General features: G+C 43.2%; 1 protein-coding gene and 1 long non-coding RNA gene across 6 annotated transcripts in view; one reads left to right on the forward strand and one right to left on the reverse strand.

Moving 5' to 3' along the window:
• Nucleotides 1–26,035, forward strand: part of CSGALNACT1 (chondroitin sulfate N-acetylgalactosaminyltransferase 1) — a 341,653-nt gene that overhangs the window by 272,484 nt on the left and 43,134 nt on the right. For all 4 annotated transcript variants that reach the window (XM_049632468.1, XM_049632469.1, XM_049632470.1 and 1 more), the window contains one exon: nt 23,549–23,765. In XM_049632468.1, coding sequence (XP_049488425.1) covers nt 23,549–23,765 — 217 coding nt within the window. The remainder of the gene's footprint in view (nt 1–23,548; nt 23,766–26,035) is intronic.
• LOC125923861 (uncharacterized) lies at nt 13,991–16,482 on the reverse strand. 2 transcript variants are annotated; one of them, XR_007458177.1, is made up of 3 exons: nt 16,188–16,482; nt 14,287–14,393; nt 13,991–14,202 (listed from the first exon to the last, which is right to left on the reverse strand). It is a non-coding gene; the product is annotated as an uncharacterized LOC125923861 (long non-coding RNA). The 2 variants fall into 2 exon arrangements; XR_007458178.1 differs by lacking the exon at nt 16,188–16,482 and adding an exon at nt 15,335–15,681.

The following is a 26,035-nucleotide window of genomic DNA, read 5'->3' on the forward strand; positions in this document are numbered from 1 at the left end:
GGGTTGTTGCAGGAATATATGTATTAACACAGGTAATATATTGCTTTTATAGCTCTGCCTGACACAATAAATGTTAATAATTATGACTACTGTTTTTGTTGTATCTTGGTAGGCCCGAGGAAAGTAATTTTATAGCCCCAGAAATTTTTTATGCTCTCTCCCTGGCTCCTCATGCCCTTTTGAATTATAGATGATTTTCCTTAAGACACCATGGAGACAGTAGTGGGTTCATTTCCTTTTCTTGACTCATCTTCAAAATATCATTTAATATAAACAAAATTAAAAGTTTTTCAGCAAAGAAATTTTGAGAAGTTCTCGTCACAAAGGTAGAATTTTGATCTAACCCAGCATTAATGTGCTGGGTATCAGTGGGAATATTTGAAATGTCTATAGTATGTTAATCATAGTTTTTGTGCATACTGTATCTGTTGAAATGAGGGAGTATCTCTTGAGAAGTACGTGGTATGGAGAATTTTGGATCTAAGATGAATATCAATATTTATTCACATTTGTTGCAGTATATCTTGAAATGTGAGTTTTCATCCTTTCTCGTTTCTTTCTCTGAGCTAGTGTTCCAGTCTAAAACCTGAAGGAAAACGTTTTGCTTACTAGATTACTGGGTTAATATAAAAGGATACGATAAAGTATACAAATGAACATGCAGGTAGAAGACATGCATAGGGCAAGATGTGTGGGGAGGAGTGCAACATTCTCTAGCTTTGGCTAGAAAGCTCAGTGATTTCCTGGTCCCTCCGGTGTTTTCCTAATTAGAATCCTATTAAGACATGGATATCATGGGAAGGTTATCACAGTTGGCATGCAAAGAGACACTTCTGTGCTGAGAACTGCTGTGAACGTGGACATGTACCAAGCCCCGTAGCTGAAGTGGCAGACTTGTTAGGTCTGTGGCTTCTTGCCTTTTGGAGTTTATGAACAGCTGAGTCTTTCAAAGGCTGATCACTTTTCTTATCTGGAAGTTTACCATTATTCTTATTGACTTTCCATTCATCATGTTAATTGCTATTAGATTCTAGTTTCCCTGGCCCAGGACTCATTTGTTTTGCCCTTTGCACCCAGTGTAGACTCTGCCAATCCCGACACATAATGGCCCCTTCCTTTACTGTGGGCTGTGCTTTGGATCTGGAAGCAGCTTGACTAAGCAAGAGCAGCAGGAAAAGAAACTCCTCCTTTTATTTCCAGATACCATAGCTACTGTTGGGAGGTGAAATGGTGATCTCTCTTGGGTGTTGGTTGGAGTGAAATCATTTGTCTTTTTAAAGCAATACTGTGTTTTAAGATATAGTTTTTTTCATAGTGCTTTTCAAATATTAACATGATAGATGAGTCTCTGGGGCAGAACATGAGTAAATGTTAAAGCATAAGCTTTCAGGAATAAAATTTAAGCTCTTTAGAGTTGTCAGCTTGAAGAAGAATTGAGGTAATTCTTCAGAAGGGAAGCATCATAGGAAAGTGTGAGTTGGCATCTAAATGTAGGTTCATTTTCTTTCCCAAATAGAATAGTTAGAGGTGTTTTCTTTGCCTTGGCTTCCTAAGGGGACATGTAGTAGATCCTGAGACCCCTTCACACAAGTATTGACTAGTAGATAGCCTTTTTAGTTCCCATTCATTCAACAACCTTGAGCACCTGCTGTGTGCCAGGCATGCCCCAGGCATGGGGGATCCAGAAGTGAGCACCCAGACAAAGAGCCAGGCTCATGGAGTTTATGTTCCAGGTGGGGACGTGACTAAACATGAACCTAAGTAAGCAAATTATATGTATGGTAAGAGAAGGTAAGTGCCTTTATATGGGAAAAATGGAGGAGTTTACAAAGAATGGGGACTTCTGGGGGAAATACTATAATCTTAAATAAGGCAGACGAAGCCTTGTTGAGATGAAGGCATCTGAACAGAAATCTGAAGAAGGTAAGGGAGCAAGTCTTTCATGCACTGAGGAAGAGGATTCCAGAGAGAAACAGCAGCTGGTGCACTGGCTCTGGCAGTAGTCTGCCTCTGTGCTGGAGGAACACAAGAGAGGCACATGTGCTGGGGCGGAGTGGATAGGGAGGAGGAGGGGAGGCGGTGCAGTCAAGGGGGGGGGGGGGCATCATGTGGGCCATTTACCCTCAGTGAAATGGAAACATGCTGGCTAGTTTTAAGCAGAAAGGTAACATGAGCTGACCTAAGTTCTAAAGGGGTTATGTTGGATGCTGTGTTGAGAGTGAGCTGTGGGATGGCAGGGTGGAAGCAGGGGACCATTAGGTGGTATTACAGTACCCAGGCGGCAGATGGTTGTGGCCCAGACCAGGATGGCAATAGTGGAGTGGTTAGCAGTGGTCAGATTCTGGGCATACTTTTGAAGGTAGAAACAGTATGGTTTGCTAATGGATTGATGGTTTACTAATGGATTGATGAGAGAAAGAGAGGAGTCTGAGATGACTGGGAATTTAGCCTGAGCAACTAGAACAGTGCACTGCTGTTAATGGAGATGGGAAGACTGTGGCTGGACAGAGAGAGAGAGAGAGAGAGAGAGAGAGAGAGAGAGTGAGTGTGTGTGTTGCGCGTGTGTGTTGGGGGAAAACGGGCGTGTTTTGCAAGTTGTAGATAGTGTCTTTCAGTTGTCTAAACTGCATGAAGCTTATTTTTTGAGAAAATTATAAAAAACATACTCTGATAATAGATTTCCTAAAAAATACATACACAATGAACTGGAATAAATGCTATTTATATATGAGTATATATATACACACATACACACACACATATCATTCACTCAGTAATTTATAAGTACTTATGATGAGTTAGGCACTGAAGCAAGAATAAAAGAGTTTCCCTACTCCAGTGGGCAGCCAAGTTCGCAGTGATCAGTGACAGTGATAAGGTGCTATTTTAGATCACAGATATTGTACACATACTACTTGAAAGCAAGCATACTAGGAAGGAAAGCCATCAAGCTCACTCTTGTAGATTGTGGGGAAGATTGGTTCCCAGGGGAAGATATTCTGTGCTGAAGTCCTCACAGAGGAAAGGGAGTTGAAGAGGGAGGGGAAAAGATAGACTATCGGGGATAGGGGTTGGGGCCCCTGGTATACAAAGCCCTAGGGATAAGGCACAGCCTGGTGAATTGGGCCCAGAATCCATTTTGACTGGGACTTTGAGTTGGGGTCAGGGTGTGTTGATATGAGGCTGGAGATGTCACTGAAAACCACATGACAAAACGTGTTAGCTTTACATGCCCTCGATGACACCAGGGAGCCACTGAAGGGGGCTGAACAGAATGGTGACACTATCAGAATGTAGAAAATACTGCTTTGGCTGCAGTATCTGTGGTGGACAGATTGTAGGGACTCAGCCTAGGTGAACAGAGATCTATTGTAGTGAGTTATTCAGGGCTGAGGTGATGTTAGCCTGATGTGTTGTAGCAGAATTATGGATAAGAGAGCTGTGCAATTCCAGAGATGATGATCGGCTAGATAGTAATAATAGCTGACATTTATGTAAAGCTCACTGCATACCAGGCATGGTGTGGAGAAGGTGTTAAGGATGAGTCTTAGATTTGGGCAGCTCATTTAATGCTGGTGCCATTCCCTGCTCCTCTGGAGGGGCAGAGCCAGACAAGGGGAGATGATCAGACCAGTTTTGGTGGGTGATTTTGAGGTGTCTCTGGGATACATAAGGGGAGAAGGCTGAGACAGTTGGGATATGAGTTTGCAGTTCAAGACAAATCAAGTTTAGAGCTGGATCTGGGACTTGTTAGGGGGTTGATGCAAATTTAAACTGCAGCCATGGATGAGGCTCTTTTGTGGTAATGTTTGAGTGAGGAGAGACCTGAAATCAAAACTGCGGGAGCACCCACAATTGCATGATAAGGGCACCTTGCAGGACTAAAGAGGAAGTAGGCAGGAAACCAGAAGAATGTAGTACCTTGAAAGCCGAGGAAAGAAAGCAGTTTTAGATGGGGAGAGTGAGCCTTCACCTCGAATGTTGACAAGAGATAGAGCAATATAAGGACTTACGGTGTCCACTGGATTTTGCTGTAAGAAGTCATCGATGACCTGGGTTGGTGAAAACATTTTTAGTGGTATGATAGGGCAGAAATCAGATAGCAGTGGGTTGAGGAAAGGAAGGAGAGGAATGGAGTCTGTGGATATAGACTATGTGATCTAGAACTGCTCTGTGCTACAGGGTAGCCCCTCACCACATATGGCTATTTAAAATTAAAATTATATGAAATTTAAAATTCAGTTACTCACTTTCTCTAGCCACATTTCAAGTGCCCAGTAGCCATTTGGCAGCACAGATTAAGAACATTTATGTCATTGCAGAAAATTTTGTTTGACAGTGCTGATCTAGATGCTGAGCAGTGAAGGAGAGAATGAAACAGAGCAGTAGTTAATTCTGAACTTTGTGTATATGTGTACAGGGATAGGTGTGTGTGTGTGTGTGTGTGTGTATTTAATGTGAGCAACATAAGATATTTAGAGCTGGTGGAAAGAGCTCATGTGTCAATGCATGTGTTTTACCTCTGTCCTATCAGGTATAGTGTACAGAAAAAGATCCCCTCCACTCCTACCAGCATTTTTTACCCTTAAGGAATTAATTATTTTGAATACATCAGGGTGTGTTAAAAATTTACGTAGGAAGGGAAAATATTGTTTAATCCCTGTATCTCCATAATTTGTAACTTTGCACATAAAATGGGATTGATATATGTTTGTTGACAAATTCCAAGTTGCTTTGGAGCACCAGTGTTCTAGTGATGTAATGCATTCCATAATCACATAGCAAAATGAGCTGAGCACTTTCCATGCTCCAGCTACTGTGCTGGTTGTCGAGGATATAGAAATGAATTTTGACTGAGAATGTATTTATGTCCCCAGATGTGCACTCTCTTTCCCAAGGGTGCTTCCTAGGCCCACTTGGGTGCTTCCTCACACTGTTATTTGGGAGTCAAGGGGAGTTAGGGAAGCTTTGCCAAAGTCCTTGGTCAGGGTAATCAGCTAAAGGTCTGTGATGCTATATCCCCAGCTGTATTGCACTCCCTAAGTCATACCTGTCCACATGTGGTTACTGAGTTGCTGAGTGCCTCCCCATTTGTTAGGCCTAGGATGTAGCCAAAATTTTAAAATAAGACAAAACCCCTATTCTAGTTGGGAAAAAGACATTGTAAACACACAAAGATAAAAACAGGATAGTGATCAGTAAGGTGCTGACTGGGAGTATGGGGCAGATTGTGAGGGGGAACATCCAGAGCACAGAGGGGCTCAGCAGACTGGAGCAGTGGTCAGCATGGCTGGATGGGAGAAAGATGTGACTGTAAGAGTCATTGTGATTTTATTAGCCACGCGTGAGAATCTGTCACATTCTAAGGCTAGTGTCTGATTACTGACAGCCTTTAGCATTTGGAAAAAGAAGTTTACTTTGATGTTTCCAGCAATGGGAAACATTTTAGGTGATTGTGCAGGGATGACCCTTTGCAGGTGGAACCTACCAAGCGCATGGCCCGGTGTGCCTCTAATTAGTGAGCAAGACCCAGAGCAGTGGAGAGTGGGCGTGGGATGCATTGCTCCTGCCTGCACTTGATGCTGTGTGAAAACTTCAGTTTAACCATTTAAGAGGAGTAAAGATTCCCCCTTGGCCTTGCCAGTGTGGTCAGGTCCAGATCTCACTACTGGGGTAGACTTGGTGGGATGTGAAACAAGAGGAACGAGCCCTTGCTTGTACTCATTTTTCTCCTCAGTGCTAGATGTCAGATCTCTAGCTTAAAGAATTAAAGATACCCAGTGATGCTTCAGCATCTGAGCTGTTTGCTAGGTTTGTATAAAATACACTATCAGAATTTAAGGAGGCAACTGAAATATGCATTGCTGTAGTTATTTATAATTCAAACTTAGGAAAGTAAGCCTACAATATTGAGAATTATTCTTTAAGGGCTCTGTCACAAAGAGGTACCTCATCCTGTTGCTTATATCACACCTGTTCTTTATGAGTCCCAGTATGCAAGAAAACTCCTGAAGATAGGCATTAGTGTGATTCATGGACAGGAATCTTCTTCACCCAAGTCAAGAGATGTGGCTCTGCCTTCAGGTTCTTGTTAAATTTCATAGCTTCTGAGGGAACTTAATGCAGAATACTAACTGTCCAGGTTTTCTGTATCTGTATCTGCATGAACATCCCTTCATTCTGGGTATTTGCTTGGTTATAATTTTACTTCTTACGCTTTTGAACTGTATTCCTTTTGTGTGGCACCAAATTTCTTTGTAAGCCTCAGTTATTACAGTTAAGATATCATAAGCAAATGTAGGAGAATAAGACAGAATTAATGAGAAAAATCAGAGGGATGAAATATCCAGATCTTACAATACAATAATAATGGAAGAGAAAGAAGAAGAAATCCAGCTGTATCAAATTATTGACATTAATAAAACCAAAGACCAGGCTACAGGGCACCTGGACCACTGACCCCCAAATAACACTTTGAGAACCCTGGTTCTCACCATGGATTGAGTCCTCCAGTCTTTAGAGGCCTTCCTCTTGGTCTACTCAGAGAAGAGACTCATATGAAGAAAGACAGCCTGGAGTCTTTTATAGCAGTGGCCCTTGAGGTGCCTTATCTATGTCAGTGACAGCTGTGAAGTCTGCCATATTTATTGGAGTGGACGGGGCCCTGGACCCAGAAGACAATTTTTACACATGTTTTATAGATGGGCCCGTCTCCAAGTGTATTTCCACCTGTCTCTTCCCCATTCCATCTCTACATCATAACCAACCCCATCTCATAAGAGCAGTCATGCCTGAGACCATGCTCATGATGTTCTCATGCTGCCAGTATTTCGTCTTCACATTTTTTTCATGGAAGTGTCCACTGTCCAAACACTAACCACCTAAAATGGATGTTATATAACAGGGAACACCAGGGCTTATCAAGATCATTACTGGTAAGCACATGGCAAAGATGCACCATGTACTTAACGGCCCTTTTAAGGAGAATGACAAGTGCAGAGGGCTGGTTCTTTCCTGGTTTCATGTTGTTCACTCCAGTTTCATTTGACTATGAAGCTTTCGAGGGATAAAAACCTGTGTCACATTAGGCCTCTGCAACATTAACACTCCTTTACTGATGCAGTTTGGAGTAATAGAGCAGTTCAATGGTGGAGAAAGGGGAGGCATTATTTCTGTCATTACTTAACTCCTAGCATCACTCTGAAGAGTACTAGTGCCCCGTGACTGTCTGTCAATGACTTTGCCTCCATTTGGGAATCCCTGGATGTGGAAGCATTGAAATTATATTCCCCTAGAGCAGTGCTTTTTCACCTTGGCTGCACATTACAATCTCTTGGGGTGCACAGGCTGCACTACAGACTAATTAAATCAGCCTCTTGGTTGGGGGCTGGGCATCAGTATTTTTAAAGCTCCCCAGGTGATTCCAGTGTGCCACCACAGTTATAAGCCACTGCTCTAAAGGAGTTGGCAGATCTAGAGCTGGAATAGCCTTTCAAGGAATGGTTCTTGAACCAGTACCTGTTCCAGGGGCTGGTTCCTGGAAATTGTGATACTCTTTGGTAGAACATCATGAAATATATTTGACCTCTCAAAGGTACTAGTACGTGACCTTTGTTGGGGTGAGAGAATGCAAGTCTTTCTTCCCACATCCCTAGGTAATATCTCTAGGTAATGTCCCCAGGTAAGATATTGTGTGTTACACATGTACTTCTATCCACACTGCAGTCCCTATGAGATAGGTCTTTTATTCTGGTCATCCTTATTTTACAAGTGAGGACACAGGAGTAAAGAAAGGCTCAGTTGCTTGCTCAGGAATACATAACTGGAACTTGAACCTGGGAACCCTGGCTCTGGGGTCTGTGCTGCTGTCTACTGCCTCTCAGTCCCCACAGAGAGAGTGAACATTGATTCATTCAATGATGAATGAATCAACAATTTACTGAGCACCTATAATGTGCCAGGCAGTAATCTAGGATGTTGAAGCACACTTACACTTTTATTATTGAACTAGGTATGGCTTAACAGATACCAGACTGTGTACCACTGTCAGAAAAATAAAGTCGATTGTTTCAAAATAATTATCCTTGGTAGATGTTCTGAGTATCATCTCTTCTATATCTAACAACCTTTTAGAGCAAGTTAACTATTTACTGGAATGTATTTTTCAAAATCTCTGAGACTTCCTTTTTAATCCATGGATTATTTAGAAGTGTGTTACTTAATTTCTAAGTGTTCAGGGATTTTCTTATCTTCCATTATTAGTTTCTACTTTGAATCCATTATGATCAGAGAGCACACTCTGTATAATTTCAATTCTTTTCAAATTTTTGGTTTGTTTTATGGCCCAAGATATAGTCTGTCTTATTGAATGTTCTATGGGTGCTTGAAAAATAAGTGTATTATGCTGTTGTTGGGTGGAATATTCTCTGTGAATGAGATCCTGTTGGTTGATTGTGCTGTTCGTATCTTCCTGATTTTGGGTTAGTGCAGGGAGAGGGGCCAGCACGGTTCCCCAGCGACTTCAACCTCATTGGGAAGAGGGTGCATGGGACAAAAACCCTGGCATGCCCTGGGTCGGGGCACTGACCAAGAAGCCATTGGCAGGCAAAGCCCTATCCAGTTGGGGGAAGACCCCGTGGCCCCATAAGGACACGCATCCACCAGGAGTGGGCCCATCAGGAAGAGCTGGGAGCCACGAGCCCTGTGTGCCACCTGGGATCCCGGCCAAGCTGCCAGCACTCCTCAGGGACTCTCTACCCGCTATGCCAAAGCTGTCTAGTGTCCAGCCAAGTAGCCCCGGGCCCAGCCTCTTCCTCCAATGCCCATCATGGGAAATTTGGGCGGGAACTCTTCCCCACGGGAGGTCTCGGGTGGCTCCAATGCCCACTGCAGCACCTCGCGTGCCTCCAAGGGCCTCAGTGATTCTGACATCAACCTGAGTGCCCTCCCACATTGGAGAAAGTGGCGCATGGGCCGGCAAGAAAGAGGACCCCTCTGGGGCCCATGGAATCCTTTGAAGGAGCCACAGGTGACCTATGCTTTCCTGACAGCCCACTGCACAGGGCAGATGTTTAGGGACATGCCAGCCCTCTGGGGCAATGAGGGTGTCCCAGTCCCACAAGCTGGCTGGTGTTGCCCTGAGGCCAGCCTCCCCATCGGGCCCATGTGCCCTGGGGCCTCCGTCTACTTGCACAGGCAGCCATTCACCTCACATGGTGGGGGAAACAGCGAGACCCTGGCCATGAAGACGACGTCCCACTGAAAGACAGAAGGACACCTGGGATGTCTGGTGGTTCTCTCTGTTGCTGACAAGGGGATAGATGTTCCCAACAATAATTATAGAATTGTCTCTTTCACCTTTCATCTTCATCAGTTTTTCTTCTGTCTTTTGAGACTCTGTTGTTTGGGGTACACACGTGTAGGATCATTGTGTCTTCTCCGTGGATTGAACCTTTTATCATTTTGTGATGTCCCTCTGTCTCTAGTAATTTTCTTCATTCTTGAAGTCTGCTTTACCTCACATAGCCACTCCTTTTTTGTTAATGTTTGCATGATATATCTTTCTCCATCCTTTTTCCTTCAAGTTACCTAAGTCATTTATTGAATTTGAAGTGAGTTTTTTGTAAACAGCCTATCGTTGTGCTTGTTTGTTTCTTAACCACTCTGCCAGTCTCTCCTTTTACCTGGTATGTGGACTACTTAGACTCAAGATAATTATTGATATGTTAGTTTCTGTCTCTCAAGTTAACTATTTATATAACCGAGGTACATTTTTATTTTAGAGAATTCACCAAGAGATTAAATGCAAAATAGGTATCAGTAGCTACTTAACCAAGGGGTCTTTGTTTATTTGTGTGATGTTATAGCTGAAGTAAAAGTTTTATATCATCTACTTGAAAGGTTTTCTAGGTTAAATTTATTGTAGCCATGCTGAATTTTATGGGGTTTGGGGGTCTCAGCTGCCAACATTTGTCCATGTGTTTTGTGGACCCAGAGCTTCCTTTTTTTTCTTAGAGAGAGAGAGCTGTGCCTGTGTTCCTGTGGGGGAGGGAAGGGGCCAGAGTGAGAAGAGGAGAGAGAGACTCTTAAGCAGGCTCCACACCCAGCATGGAGCCCTGTGTGGGACTCAGGTCAATCTCACTACCCTGAGATCATGACTTGAGTTGAAATCAAGAGTTGGGTACTTAACAGACTGAGCCACCTAGGAGCCCCCAAGAACTTCTTTCTGAGGAAAATTTTAGTCCTATCTGGGGAACTCCTTCTGCCCAGTTCCATACTCAGGTCCAGTGGCCTTACATTCTGGTACATGCCTAGTGAGTCACAAGGGGATGTCAGTAATACTATGAGCACAGTAACTGATAATGTTTTCATGTGCTGTTAGTGAGCAGCATAGCACATTTATGTATTTACATGCTATTATGAAATATGTTCCAGTTATTATTGCTGCAATACAAATTATCCCAGAATTTAGTTGCTTGAGGTCATCATTTTCATGTGGTAACAGATTATATGGGTCAGGGATTCAGAAAGGGCACAGTGGGGATGGCTTGTCTTGCTACAGCATGTTTGGGGCTCCATCTAGGAAGGCTAGAAGGCTGGGGCTGACAGGTAGGGGCTTGAATGGACTTGAATCATCTGAATGCTCATTCACTCCCAGGTCTGGCAGCTGGGCTATGATGTCCTGAGGACCAGGACTGCTAACTGGATTGCCTATGCATGGCTTGTCCTTGCAGTGTGGCTTCTTGATAGCATGGCAACCTCAGGGTAGTTTAACTTCTTATGTGTTCCAGAAAACAAAGTGGAAACCACATCACTTCATGTGCTCTCTTAACCAAAGCAGTCACAGACCCACACAGATTGAAGGCTGCGGGGTACAGTAGCATAGACCAAATAATCCATCATGACTTACTTGAGAAAAAATATTTAGGGAGTACCTTCTACATACGTTAAATATTATCTATTTTTATAGATTTTCTAAGTTAAAAAAATTCCTTATATTAAACTGTCACTGGAAAACCGCCTGTCTTATAGAGCACATTGTTTTGCCTTCCTATGGAATTGTTTCTGTGCTTCAATATACATCAGTGTTATGATATGTTACTAAAGTTGCTGTAGGAATTTTATAGAGACAGTGGCTCTCTTAATCCTAAGATTACAATTGTGTTTTTTCTGAACCACATACTAATTTAACTAACAAGGGTGATAAGTGTATTGGAAGAATATAAACATGTTTGTTTATGTTTAGGATGGGAAAGGATAACAGAGCTAAGGTCTTATCTTCTGCTGCAGAGTGTATACATAAGAATGAAATGGAAAAAATTAGGAAATAGAAATAGAAACTGGTTAAAAAATTGTATTTCTTTTGGTTTATTGTTATTTCGTGGACCCAGTGAGTTGTGTTTTGTTTAGTGCCTGTGTTGTACATTTGGGGAAACTGAAGCTTTGAGAATTGACTTTGTCCAAAGTCATAGAGCAAGTTAATGGTTGAATGGAATTAAAATTCATGTCTGTCTCTCTCTTGGGTCAGATTATCTCTGTAAGATCTTTCTCTGGCTTTGTTATCAAGTGTCACTTTATGACTTGCTACCTCACAGGGGTTCAGTATGACCAAAATGCAGCTTGGCATTCTGAGCAGATTAGTATATTAAAAAGGATGCTCCTGTTGGGCTGACAAACCTCACAGCTCCCACTAGTATTAAAGTTGTTTCTTAGTGTGCTTTTTACCCCAAAGGGAAAACACTTTTTACTCTCTCATTACATGTTGTGTTTTCCCTTGGTGATCAGTGGAGATGTGTATCTGTGTCTGTGTGTGTTTGTAAGGACGTGGAGGAAAGTGTGCATAGGATTCAGTCTTCCAATTGAAAGCTAACCTCAATGGGGGGGGGGGTCTTCAAAACTTTACACTGAATAGAACATACATTTTTACAGTTTAAGATTCAGATTGTTAAATTTTTCTGACAGTGGTTGCCTGAAACATAAGAAAATCCACAAACCAATATCCAAACAAAACCGAAAAATCTCTGTGGTGCCAAACAGTAAGTCCTCCTTAGTGTAACTCACAAGGCCATTGTGATTTGGAACCTGCCCTTGAGCTTCATGTCTTGCTGTGTCCTTCACCTGGCCCCTCTCTCAGCCTTACTGAACTTGTGTAGTTTTCTGAATGTACCATATTCTTCTTCTGTGCTATTGTACACTATTGAATGTGCTGGTCAGCCTGCCAGTCCTCGCACATCCTGTATGGAGTCTGCCTACTACACCGTTCTCCTCCTCAACATCGCTCAGATGCTTGCCTCTCCAGGCAGCTATTCTTAAGTCTCCCAAGCAGAAGTAGGGGTTTCTCACCATCACCCCTGGCCTTAACCACAGTGCTGTAGCTGCTCGTTTCTGGGAGTCAGTGTTTTATTCATCTTTATGTACTGTAGTCTTTTACCAATAGTGGAAAGTGCTTTTTGAGGGATTGTTGAAGGAATGAGTGACTGAATTTATGGGTTAACAGAAGCATATCCCATTATTCACTATACTCTTCCCCTTACTTACTACCCTTGTGTCCCTGGAATGTTTGGAGGACATGATATATCATTCAGATTTCACTGCCAAGGTTTGGGCCTTGGGATGGGAGCTTAACTGACTGAACCACCCAGGCGCCCCTAGAATCTGTATTTTCTAAAGCTTTCCAGTTTCTACTGGCATAGACAAATACAAGTCAACTCGTGTCTATTATGGTAGAATATTGTGACCTATATTGTAGGTCTTCTGATTCTTTTCTTGCTCTTCAGCCTGCTGTGGTTTATATGTAGTTCAGAAGTTCCACAGAAATATACATATCTTCCCCCAAATGTCTAATGACTCACTCTTACAGCCTATTTTGTAAAGCTAAAATGAATTTTTACCACTGACTAATTAGATGAGTTAGTCAAATAGAATAAATACTTACAGGAGATGCAATTTCCCTGAAGCACAAAGCAGTTGATGCTGATGCTTTGAACATAGACTGTGATTCAATTTTTAAGACTAGGAAGTAGGAACCCTGTGTCATTAAATATCTTATTTAAGGTGGCACAAAGTGAACAGTGAAGCCAGAGTTAGACCGTGAGTCTCTGGCATAGATGTTGGCCAAACACAGAAGCTGTCAGCGACAGCCAGGAGACTAGGTGTGTCTGGCAGAGGGAAGGAAAGTGTTCTAAGTATGAATTATGTTAGTGATTGGGATGTAGGTGTGATATGGTAAAGGGCTTTGCTAACCAGGAAGGTTATGAGGGGGTGGTTGTAGTCAAATTGAAGGTCATGGTATCTGATAAAGGGCTATGGGATCAATGTGTTAAAAATTCCAGTCGTTATTATGCATTAGAAATGGATTTCTCCGGGTGCCTGGGTGGCTCAGTCGGTTGAGCGTCCGACTTCAGCTCAGGTCATGAACTCGCAGTTTGTGAGTTCGAGCCCCGCATCAGGCTCTGTGCTGACAGCTCAGAGGCTGGAGCCTGCTTCGGATTCTGTGTGTCCCTCTCTCTCTGACCTTCCCCTGCTCACGCTCTGTCTCTCTCTGTCTCTCAAAAATAAATAAAAATGTTTAAAAAATGTTTTTAAATAAAAAAAATAAATGGATTTCTCAAGCAACAGTTAAAAAAATCCTATTGCAATATTCTAAAAATTTCCTTGACTTAAATATTATATATGTTAATTTGTGTATTACCAGGCTTTTTACCAGAATATTCAAGAATCCTCATATCTCTGGATCCACAATGATGATTTCTAAAAATGAGTGATTAGATTCAGCCTCCAAGCATGTTTAAGACCAGTGTAGAGCATAGCAAGAGTGGGGCTTGCACCAGAGCCCTGACCTGTCTGACCAAAAGCAGGAATGCATTAAATGGCTAATGGGGCAGAGTGGGATGACATAATAATATAATAGTAGTAATGACAGTTATTAAGGTTATTGCTATTGCTGATATCACTGAGTACTTCCCATGTACCAGGCATACATATTTGCATGTATTAATTTATTTAATCTCTACAACAGCTCTATGAAGAAATAGGTATTAATCCCATTTCTTAAAGATGAGGAAATTGCTGTCCATGAATGAATCAATAATACACTAATCTTCAAAGGTGAATTTTAAGACTGACTTTCCTGATATACTTTGGAAAGTTGATTAGCTTTCTGATGTGATCTTTATTGGTGTTTTTCTGTCCTTGATAGTCAATCTTGAAAAGAAAGGAAGAACAGAAAAGAAAGAATTATAAACACCCATTTGATGGTAAAGTTAAGTTACCTTTAAAGAGACTTACCATGACATGCTTTGAAATGCAGTGATTGCCCATCATCTTCGAGCATACCATTTGGAACCTTGAACTGGCTCCTTATTTAACTGCTATGAAGGTCTTAGTTCACCTGTCTGTAAAAGGAAATGGGTAAATGGCTTACCTCATTAGAAGGCTTTTTTTATTTGTCTTTATTTTTTGAGAGAGGTTAAGAGTGTGAGTTGGGGAAGGACAGAGGGAGGAGGAGAAGCAATCCTAAGCAGGCTCCACACCCAGGGCAGACCTGACGTGGGGCTCAAACTCAATAAGGGGCTAGATCTCACTATCGTGAGATCAGGACCTGAGCCAAAATCAAGTTGTACGCTGAACCAACTGAGCCGCACAGGTGCCCCTAGGAGACTTTTTTAGAACTAAGATGAAATTTGTGAATGTGGTTTGAGAAATAGACATGGGTTGGGGAATGTAAATGCAGTACATCCTCTATTTTGGCAGTAAGTCACTTAAGTAATTGTGTACAGACAAGCTCAGCGGTTGACCAGAGACAGTAACACTGTCACATATTCTCTGCTCTTTAACCTTTTAACTCCTTCTCATTGCTGCTACCTATATCTAAAGATATCTGCTTTTCCACAGCATCCTGGATGTACAGTGTATTGGCAGGAAGTTCCCCAGCTATTCAGAAACGTGCCCCAACAATGGCCACTCTGACTTCCCTCAGATGTTTGTTCTGGAATCCCTGCAGAACTCCCTACTATCTTAGTCCTCACTGCTGTTGTCTAGCCCCTTAAACTGTCTTTAGTTCAGGGAGACATCTAGTCTGTGTAATTTTTCACCATTGGTTTCTTAAAGTTATGGAAAGAGATGGATCTACTATTTCTTCATAACAGGCCACAGTCCTTGAAGAACTCAGGGTGAAAAAGAGATCTGTGTAGTTGGGGATCTCGAGGGGCACATTATGTGGTCTGGCCAACTCAAGGGCATAGAGAGAGGGAAAGTGCAGAGGCCAACTTCCAGGGCAGCCACATCTTGGGCCTTGTCATCTCCTGGAAGAGCCCTGCTTTTTCATTAAACTTACACATCATCAGAAATCCATTTTTCCCCATGACTTCTATTATTACTTCTGACTTCACTCTCCGCATTGTTCATTCATAGTCTGAGCCATTCCGTGCCCTTTGACCTTCCTTTCCTTAGGCCTTACTCCTCCCTTTCTAGCCTGGAGTCCATGATGGATTCCTTTGGCCACTTTCTTCCCAGCCCTCCACACCTGTCCTGCAGAGCCCAGTCCTAGATCACTGTCTTGCCCCCTCCTCCACCTGTCCTTCGTGCTGCTGGAGGAAAGCCCCTGAAGGTCTATGTGTGCTGATATCAGTACAAATTTCTGATCTCCAGCCCGGCTGCACTTTGTGCTATCTCCCATCCTCTGGCCACCATCCAGGCTCCCAGCACCCCTCTCAGGGCCCATATCCACCCTTGGTCCCCTTATGACCTGGGAGGCCTGGCCTCCCTCCCACTTCACTTAGTGTTAGTTCTCGTGCCTTTGTTTGGCTTCTTGCCCCAAACCTGCACTACCTGCCCCTTTGCTTTCTTATTTCTGCCCTGCTCTGGAGAGCAGGTGATACTGCTTTGTCCAAGGCCATGTCCTTTCAAGGCTGCTGGTCCCACATACCTCCCACTTTCTCATTCCATCTGTGTATCCTCATTGCCTACTCCTCTTTGTTCCTTCCTCTCAACATATGAAGGGTTGTTTCTTTTTCCTATTTTTTGTAACAAAAGAAAACACTGTCAACTCTGTAAGTTCCCTTAGTTACTGTTCTGTTGCATTCATTCCCTTCTTAGCCAGGCACCTTCCTTCCCTCCTTCCTGCCCTTCCTCTTTGCAAGGGATTTCCATTAGGGATGCAGACTTATTCTGGTTGTCCTGGTGCTTACCTTCTAGTGGTGGGAACAGTAATGAATAGGCAGGTGATGGATGAGAGGTGGCAGAGTGATGGGGCAGGGTGGGAGTGGGGAGCGAGACTAGAGAGGGCCTCTTTGAGGAGGTGGCTTTGTGAGAAGGATCCAGTTGTACCCTGGCCTGAGGGAAAGCATCCCAGGCAGAGGGGAAAGAATGGGCAAAGGTCCACAGGCAACAGTAACTCAACAACTTGAAGGAAATGAAAGGAAAATGTTCAACTCCCTCAACTCATTCCTGCCACTTCATCTGTCATCATCCTTCATGTCTGGCTTGCAGCTCTGTCCCTTCTCTGAAGCCCTCATTGGTGAGGTCACCAGTGATCTCATACTTGCCATCCCGTGGGTCAGTTTCATCCTTGTCATACTTAACCTTGATGAGACTTGCACCACTGCAGTCCTGCACTCGCTGGCTACCTGTGCCACCTTCTGCCTTCTGTGATTTGTCTCACTTCTCCTGGCCTCTCCACCTCCCTTGCTGATGCACACACATAACTCCTGTGGGGTTGGGACACCCCAGGCCTGCATCCCATGCTCCCTCTCCTCTCCTTACAGACGTCCTGAATGGTCTGACCCACACCCACAGCTTCAGCTTGCAGGCTGGGGACACCCACCTCTGTGTGTCCCAGAGAAGCCAGTCTGCTGCGCTTCAGTCCCCCTCCAGCGGCTCCTGAAATCAGCCTTTCCAAAGCTTGACTCAAAACCCTTTTCTCACCTGTGGTTGGAGTCACACTGCCTTTCTCCCTCTCCCTCACTTGCTGTCCCATTTTCTAACCACGTTTTCTTGAGTTTTTTCCACTTCTCATCATCTCCCCTGGCACTGTCACAATTTAGGGCTTTGTCATTTCTTGCTGAATCATTGTGCTTCTCTCCTCATTGCAATCTGATCTCAATCCCTGTGGTCCCTCGATGCTCTGCTCCCCACCCCGCTGCTGTAAGGTGATGGTGCTGAAGTGGTCCCCGTCTGCCCTGTTAACAACCCTGAGCTTCAGGTCAGAGTTCGTGCCCATGAGGATGACCTAGTGGGCCAGCATGGTGTGCCCTACCTGAGTCCCCCCAGCTTCACTTCCTACCTCTGTCCCAGACCTAGCTTTTTGCACTCCAGCCTTGCTGAACTGCCTTAGGTTTGCCATACATAACACATTGGTTTTTGCTTTTTTCTATCTCTTAGCTTATGCTGATATCTATCCATAGAATGCCCTCTCTGATTTTGCGGTCTTGGCAAACACCCACTCAGTCTTCAGTTCTGGTGAAACATCTTTTATCAAACTGTTCGCACCTTCCGGCAGGTAGACACTTCCTCCTTTCTGTTCCCTTACACCTTAGGTAGACTCTCTTAGGTGCTTATCATACATTTATGGCTGTGCTGTTTACCTATCTACCTTTCTCTCTGAAAGCACAGCGATTATGTTCATTTTTATATTTCTAATATAAAACACAATCCACAGTAAATAACCCATAGGAAAAATCAGTAAGGATCAAAATAACCATGTCACATGAATATGAAGCCTGTCAGGCTGGCGGGGACCTGGTGAGGATCCCAGCCCACCGGGGCGCTGGAATCATAACATGCCTTTGCTTTCCATTTATTGTCTGACATCTGGGAGGTTTCATGAAGTGACAGGTAGGTTGTAGTCTTGGGGGGGGGGGGGAAATGCCTCTGAAAAGAAAGTCAACTGTTAGTAGAAGTGATAAAATAAGGAGGAGCTCTAAGTAAAGTGAGATTCTTAGAAATTTCTGATAGATTAAGGACCAGGTGATGAATTTGCATAGCTCTATAACAAGAACAAATACATACCAAATGCAATAAATAGAAGTAAGACGAGGCAATTCAGGAGTTGTTTCAGCAAGGGCATCAGTCAGTGCAACTGTTTCTTATCAGACGAAAGAAATGTTTGGTGAAGGCCAAAAACCACAATAAACTTGCGTTGGGACACATCCAGAAGTTACTGTGAACGGATGCACTGTGATGCAGCAGAAAGCAAGGCTCATACAGACATTACCCTACCTGAGGAAGAGCTTTAGAGTGGTCACTTTTTATTCGGTTTTTATGGGGAGAATTTCTTACGTAGAGTACCTGAGCATTTGAAGGTTCAGGGCACTCTCAGGAACATCTCTTTCACAATGTCAGATGTCTACTATTTTCCCTAAGAAAACAGAGCCAGCAACAGATGGCACTGTAATAATGTCTCGTTTATCCCACAGGGTCTGGGAATGAGGTACATATTCCTGCTAAGCAGAATTTTCTAACTGAAAATCACTAAAGCACCAGAATAGTTAAAAATTAATGTTAGGAGTAAAATCTTTCTCGGGTATTTCTGTTTGTCTTCTTGAATAGGAGTAAGGAGAATATGCTCTTACAGTGATATATTCAAGGCAAGTTACATGAGTGTTTTTTCTTTATATTCAGCATCTCAGACATTTTAATTAAAAACAAATAATGTTCTGCCTCCCCCGCACTGTTGTCAGGAGACCACTAGGTACTACTGTCAGCGTTTCTGCCAGTTCTAGATTCCCTTTTCCCATACACTCTTCTTTTGTTGGTAGAAAGATTTTTTTATGAGAATTCCTCTTAAAATTTACTACTTTGAATGTGTTGTAGACTATGAATTTAGATGATTATTGTTTAATAACTGTTACAATTGTGCGTGAAAGTAAAAGAAAAGTTCTAAGGGTGGATGTGAAGATTATCTGTGGGTAAATGAGCCAAACAGTGGTTTTTATGACAGACTTTATATTGTTTATTCTGACTTCTGCATGGTCCTGCATCTCTGCTCTGAGCTGTTAATGTCGAATATGAAAAGTGACCTCTAGGGAGCAAACCCTCACACATGGTATGTTCCAGTCAGGCATTAAAAAGTGTGGTGAACACAGGCAGATCACAACTGCCCTGTGACTCAGTTTATTCACCTGTAGAATGACAAGGCTGGCCTAGATGATCTCCAAAGTCCTTAGGGGCCAAAAAACTAGTTCAGCAATGAAAAGTTTAAAATCTCTGAAGACCAGAGTGTTTGGAGGATTGAATGGCCACTTTGGATTGAGAACGTCATGGGAATCCTCCCAAAGGAGGAGGGTCAGATTTAGGAGGGCAAAAATGGTAGACTGGTGGGGAAATGTGTCTTGAGAAAATTCAAGGCCTTTTCAGCAGTTATTGTGGTAAAGTATACGTAAAATTTACCATTTTAACTATTTTTAAGTGTACAGTCCAGTGACATTAAGCATATTCACATTATTGTGTCACCATCACACTACCCATTTCTAGAACCTTTTCATCATGTCAGACTGAAACTCTGTGCCCATTATATACTAACTCCCCATTTCCTGCTCCCCCAATCCCTGGTAACCACCAGCCCGCTTTCTGTCTCTAGGAATTTGACTAATCTAGATTCCTCATATAAGTGGACCCATACAATATCTGTCCTTTTGTGTCTGGCTTATTTCACCAAGCACGTGGTTTAGGGTTCATCCATGTTGTGGCATGTGTCAGAATCCCATTCCTTTTTAAGGCTGGGTCATAGTCCATTGTGTGTGTCTACTGTGTTGTGTCCATTCATCTCTTGGTTGAGGTTTGGGCTGTTGCCATCTTTTGGTATTATAAGCAGTGTGTGTATGAACATGTGTGCACAAGTATCTCTTCAAGTCTCTGCTTTCATTTCTTTTGGGTACATACCCAGAAGTGGAACTGCTGGATCATATGTTGATCCCATGTTTAGCTTTTTGAAGAACTGCCAAACTCTTCTCCATTGTGGCTGTACCATTTTCCCACCAGCTTTTCAGGAGGGTTCCAGTTTCTCCAAGGGGAAAAAGTAGTTGTAAATGCTCATTGTGAAGCAGCTTGCCTAGAGCCCATATTTCTCGTGAGGCAGGGATAAGGCCTGCAGTTAGGATAGCACACTGAGGTCACATTATGGAGGGTCTTGAAGGCCTGGACATGGGGTTGGTACTTTATTCTCTAGGCTCTAAGAAGCTTGTGAGAGAGAAGCAGGATTAGAATGGTACTGTAGGAAGGCTGAGGGCCACAGGATATGTCAGGATGGATTGGGTCCTGGAAGTAGGACACGGGTTGGCAGAGGATTGTAGTTATTGTGCTGGGAGACCTGACCCAGGCTCCATGTGGGAAGGTAGGAAAGGCAGGGATGACAGTGGAGAAACTTCTGGGATCAGCAGTGCAGGACTGGGCCACAACCTATGCACATATATTGAGTGAAGGTAGCAGGAGTGTGAGGGTAAGGAGTTGTACCTCCTTGACCTCCAGCATCTTGATTTCTGAGGTCCTATGTTGAGGACAGGTTTTAGAGAGGGGGCCTATGTCTGGTTAGCTCCTGGCCTGCTAAAGGGACAGCCATTTGCTGCAGACCAGGGAACTATACCTTGGATGCCTGGAGGTATCCCCATGTAGTTGGTCATCCTAGAGTCTGGTGTCCTTGAGTAGAATAAGATTTTACTTAAAAGCACTAAGAACCTTGCTCAGGAAACAGAAACACCAAACTGAAAGTAAACTTAGCATCTAGGGAGAGAAAGAAGGGGAAAGAGGGTGCCAGTTAGGGTATCTAAACCAAAATCTAAGCTCGCTGTGAAGTTCTTATTTTGATCTCTAATTAACATAATGCATAAAAATGATGCAATCCTATGCAAAACTGGTTTGCTTTGCATTTGCTGGTGTGCATGCCACCTCACTGGCTGAAAAATCATTTCTGTCTCAGAAGGCTTCTGTCCCCCTTTTCTCTCAGCCCCTTTGTGTTTCCACCACTGAAGATTTCCAGGAGGCACAGGGATCTATTAAGGAGTGGTCCTTTGTGTTACAATCAGACTGAGGGGGCCTGTGTGCAGGTGTGGGAGGATGTGCCTGCGGGTGTGGTGGGTGGGTGGCTAGGTGTGGGTTTTAGTGGACACAGGTTGCAAGAGAGTTTTAAATAACTTATTTAAAATAGAGGGAATTAAGAGATCTGAATCAGATTTATAAGACATCATTAATTTAATTAGGCAAAGTATGGGGAAATACGCTAAAAAGTTGATGTAATAACTGTTTCGAGTCATGGGATGTAGAAGACGATGAGGAAGCAGCTGACATTGTGGTGAGCAAGATTAGCCTGGCTGCTCTGGCCTTCCCAGTAAGGAGTGCCAGGCCTGGAAACCATTTTAACAAAGCTGCCACCCTGTCGCACCCAGGCTGATGATACATGCTCTGCGAAAGGCAGCTCCTCTAATGTGCTGGAGAATCATTATGATAAGAACTATTACATTCTCTGGGTTCTTTGTAAGTAGATGTCCATCTTCTCAGATGGGTTTGTGTATGTTTCTACCTGTATTCTCAAATATGTGGGTTCAGATGTTTTATGATTCTTATCCCTATCTAATGCTGAGAAAGAAAGTGACTCAGTTAAAAAACAATCTTTGGCTCACATACGTTTTTATCTGCATGTTAAACTGTCAGCAGCCTTTTGCAGGTTTCTTGCTGTGTGAAAAAGGTATGCTTGCTGACCCCAATAACAGAAGTTTGACAAGGCACAGCCAGCGACCCCTGGCAGGCCTGTTTCAGCTGTGCAGACACACTCCATTAGCAAATGCAACTCCTTGCTGACTCGCCCAGCCTTATTTTTGCCCTGGAATTTGGTGGTTTCCCCAGCTGCTGTAGACAACAGTTAGAGGTGGGGAAGAGCCTGTTTCCTCCACAAGCACGAATTGCCTGAAAGAATTAACAGACTTTGAAAGGAACCACTTCACGTTTTCAGAGAAGTCCTTTGAGCTTCCCAAGAAATGAACCTTCTTCTTTCTTCCATGAATGACCCCTGAAGGGACTCTGGATTCTGTTCCAGCATGAGCTCAGCAAAACCTCTCTCAGCTGCCCTGATTCTCAGAGCCATTGAGCAGTATGCCCTGTTACCCAAGGAAGCGATGGAGGCTTCCGAAGAGAAGTCAGTCCTTGTAACTCTGTGCTCTGGTCCTTAAATCATCCGGACTGGCTGCCAGCAGGTTGCGCATTTGGAATCTTGAGGCAGGCCCCTGGGACAGCTGTGAGAAATGAGACTACCTTGAAAATCTGTAGTACCAAACTCCACCTCTTTGTGGCACCTGAAGGAGATCCAGACTTTGAACAGGATCAAAGAGGCTGTAAACAGGAAAAGGGCTGTAAAAGGAAAAGCTCCTATTCTGCAGAGAGTGAGGAAGAGAACCCAGCAGTGTTTGTGGAGAAGTCCTGTTATGCCCACAAGAGAAGAGGGAGTGAGGAAGAAAGGAGGGGTGCTTTATCAGAGGCGTCGAGAGCTATGACTCCCCGCAGGCGGGTATTTCCCTGAGATGTACTTTTGTAGCTTCTCCCAAGACTGGAAGGTGCATTCTAGCTAATGTGGGGATTAAGAGGAGGGAAGAAAGATGGAATAGAAAACATGGCAAGTCAGAGGTGAAAGATAAGGGAGATTATCTGGTGATTGGCTGGATTTTTGCAAGATTCTTCTGACTATAGGAAAAACACCCACAATTACCAGTGATGTTGGACAGGCAATGGGACCTAGGCAGCAGGGAATCGTTTGCTTATTTGATAGAAAAATTCTGTTGGATCAGGCCTTTAGGAGGTTCACCCTGAGAGTTGACAGGTCACAACTTCAACCTGACAAATAAGACCGTGGTGTTTTAGTACAAGTGACATGGTGTAGAGCTTATTTGGGGGCGGGGTGTAAATAGATCTCCCAAGTAGTCTGGCTCTGGAGCACTGAGCTGTGCTGCTCCTCAGAGTTAGGAAGGACAATATGAAATTAAATAAGATGTGCACCTGCCATTGTGTTGGGTATCTTATGTGTTGTGTGCTTTAATGCTTCCAGAAACTTGCACAGCGCCACTCTAAAGTACCCCCAAAATTGCTATGGTCAGTTCATCTGAAATGGCTATAATATCTAAGAGATAATTTTAACATTCTTTTAAAATTAAGTAGGTAGAATAATTATAATATTTATCTAGTCATCTTGCTGAAAGTGTGGATAATAGCAGAAAAGAAAAAGAAAAGCACGCCATTCCACATCACAGCCAATCTTATTTTGGCATATTTCCTTACAGTCCTTTTTTGAATGCCTCTAGTATAAATACAGTTTTGTATCTGACATTACAAACTTTTTTCCATGTTTATGAAGCTCTTCAGAAATGTGATTTTTAAATTGATGGGATTTTGATTTCTTTGGGGATTTTTTAACACGGGAGCATTTGGGGTTTTCTAATAGTTATTGTATGTAGAGATTTCATCTTAATTTAATGTTTTCAAAGGCGCATTTTGTGCTAGATCTCAGCTATAAAAAACACTCAGCAGCCAAGGTTAATTTTTGAAACTATCCTTGTATTTCTGTTGACAGGGATCTACCGCACCGAAAGGGATAAAGGCACTCTGTATGAGCTCACCTTCAAAGGGGAGCAGAAGCACGAATTCAGACGACTTGTGTTGTTTCGACCATTTGGCCCTATCATGAAAGTAAAACAAGAAAAGCTCAACATGGCCAACACACTCATCAACGTTATCGTGCCACTGGCAAAGAGGGCGGACAAGTTCCGGCAGTTCATGCAGAATTTCAGGTTTGTTTGTTGGTACATACCTCCCTTCCTCACTGTGGTGTGTGTTTAATGCTGATATCATTTCCCGGCATTTCCTGCATTTCCCCTGCCCAATACAAAGGCCCCTTTCTCTTCTTGTTCAACTGTTTTCTTCATATAAAGTTTATCATTTGTATTTGCCTTTCCCTAAAGCAACCAGAAAACTGCCAGACAAGCAGATTTACTTTAAGAAATGAAAATTCGGAAGGGTGGCTTTTCATCAGGATCTGCAAAGATGGCTCACTGCCTGCTGTGTTCAGGCCTAGCTTGAGTTTGGGCTCAGGTTTGGGGACAGCCAGGGGCATGAGTGAGGCCTCTCCCAGACTCTGGAAAGCCATCATCCCCATGGCCCGTGGACTTGGATAGAGGATGTGCGCCTTCAGCTGCAGAAAGCCTTAGTTAGTTGTCCTGCTCCTGCAGCGGCTGCCATGGGTTGAATCAGAATCCATTTTTTATTCTAACCTACATCTCCTCAGAGATTAAATTTAGAATTATGCCAAGAAGTTTCCAAGCACTCATTTTTGTAGCTACTCAAGAAGACGAAGTGCGATTTTATTTTCAGATGCAGTAATGTAGTTTTTACATATGTGTCTTCAAGCTCTCTATTGTGCAGTGTTGGCTCTTGTAAGCCGTTACGACTAACATTTCCTACATTGGTCAGGATTAATTAGCTCACTTAGCTAGCCAGCTTATTTTAAAGATTATATGTGTTAATATGTGTCTAATTATAATCTTGGAAGATAAAAATTTATTTTTAATCTTTTATCATTAAATTCACATTATTAAAAGCTGGTAATGCTCAGTAGAAGGGTGTGGTTGATACTTCTCAAAATTCTAGATAACGAATGAAGTCTTTTTAAAATTTTACATTTGAAGACCAGCCCTTCTCTAAATAAATTTTAGGGTCAGAATTCAACAGTTTTAGAAGAGGCCTTTGTAAATCACCTGGTCATCCCTGACACATGTTCTCTGTGCCATGTAACTGCCTCCTTCACCAGGCAGGCTGCTCTGTTGTTGACCAGCTTCAGATATAAAGCTGGCTATTATTTGGACCTGCAGTCCACCTGCCTGTGATTTATACTCTGTGGGTCTAGTTCTAGCCTCTGAGGAAATGACTGAACTAATCCATTTCCTCTTATACATGATAGGCTTTTAGATCTTTAAAGACAGCTATCAGAATGTCTGTTGTCTTTTCTTCTCCAGGTTCAGGAGTTGTGCCTTCAGTTGTGACACCATGCAGAGTAGGGTGGGCTGATCTTTTCAACTGTTCCTGATTTGTAGGTACCCTCTGCAACCATCACTTGAGTGTTGTCAGTGTCCTCTGACTCCAATAGTAAAGTGTCTATGGAGCTTTGGCTACTCGCAGCCTTCCTTCGGTGTTTCTGTGTTCCCTGCATTCTCTTTAGGATGTCAGAGTGCTGCTGGTTGATTAAGCATGATTTCCTGAGAAGGACTGAACCTGTGGTTGGCACTGGGCATTAAGTCAAATCATTGCTCCCAGCAGCTGGTGTGCCCATTTCTAGCACTAGTTGACAGTGAGTTTCTTTGGCTAGGAAGCTGCCTAGAGCTTGCCAGATTATGGGCCCTGAAATCTGTGTCATCCAGTCATGAAGGCCGGTCACTGTGCGTGCTGGGCTTGGCAAGGTAGAGCTCGTGCTAAAGGAGTGTCTGCTCAGTCCTCTGCGTGGGACTCTGGGGCCTGGAGTAGCAGGATTCTCTTGGTTATATATGACTGGATTGCAAATATTTAATAATAGGAATAAAACTAGAAGAGAAGTATTGTTGAAAAAGATAAAATGACTAGTTTACCAGTCTCCAACATTGAGATGATGAAATGAAATGTAATGTTAATGTTACATTTCTAGTTAAAATATCTAGTTAATGTTTTAAAATGTGGTACATAGGCAGGAGAGGGTGGGTGGGAAGGCTTGCTACTTGGGTAGGGTATTTGGAAGGCCTGTGTGTGCCAGACACTTGACCAGATATAGGGGTAAAGAGATGAGCTCCAGAGATGGTGCTTGCATTCAGGTGGACTAGCATCCACTTGAAGGGAGCTAGGAGCTCCAGGAGAAATGGAGACCAGGGGCAGTGGGCCATAAGAAAGCCTTCCCAGGACAGAGGACACTCAGAAACTCTAGGGGTTTCTGAGTGTGTTGGGTCTCTGAAAAAATGAGATGAGAAAGGGTACTCAATCCTGAGAGTATTTAATTCTGTGTCAGAACTAGTAGAGGTGGATTTCAAAGCAGCCAGCA

The sequence above is a fragment of the Panthera uncia genome, chromosome B1, assembly GCF_023721935.1.
Source record: "Panthera uncia isolate 11264 chromosome B1, Puncia_PCG_1.0, whole genome shotgun sequence".
NCBI classification, from domain to species: Eukaryota; Metazoa; Chordata; class Mammalia; order Carnivora; family Felidae; genus Panthera; species Panthera uncia.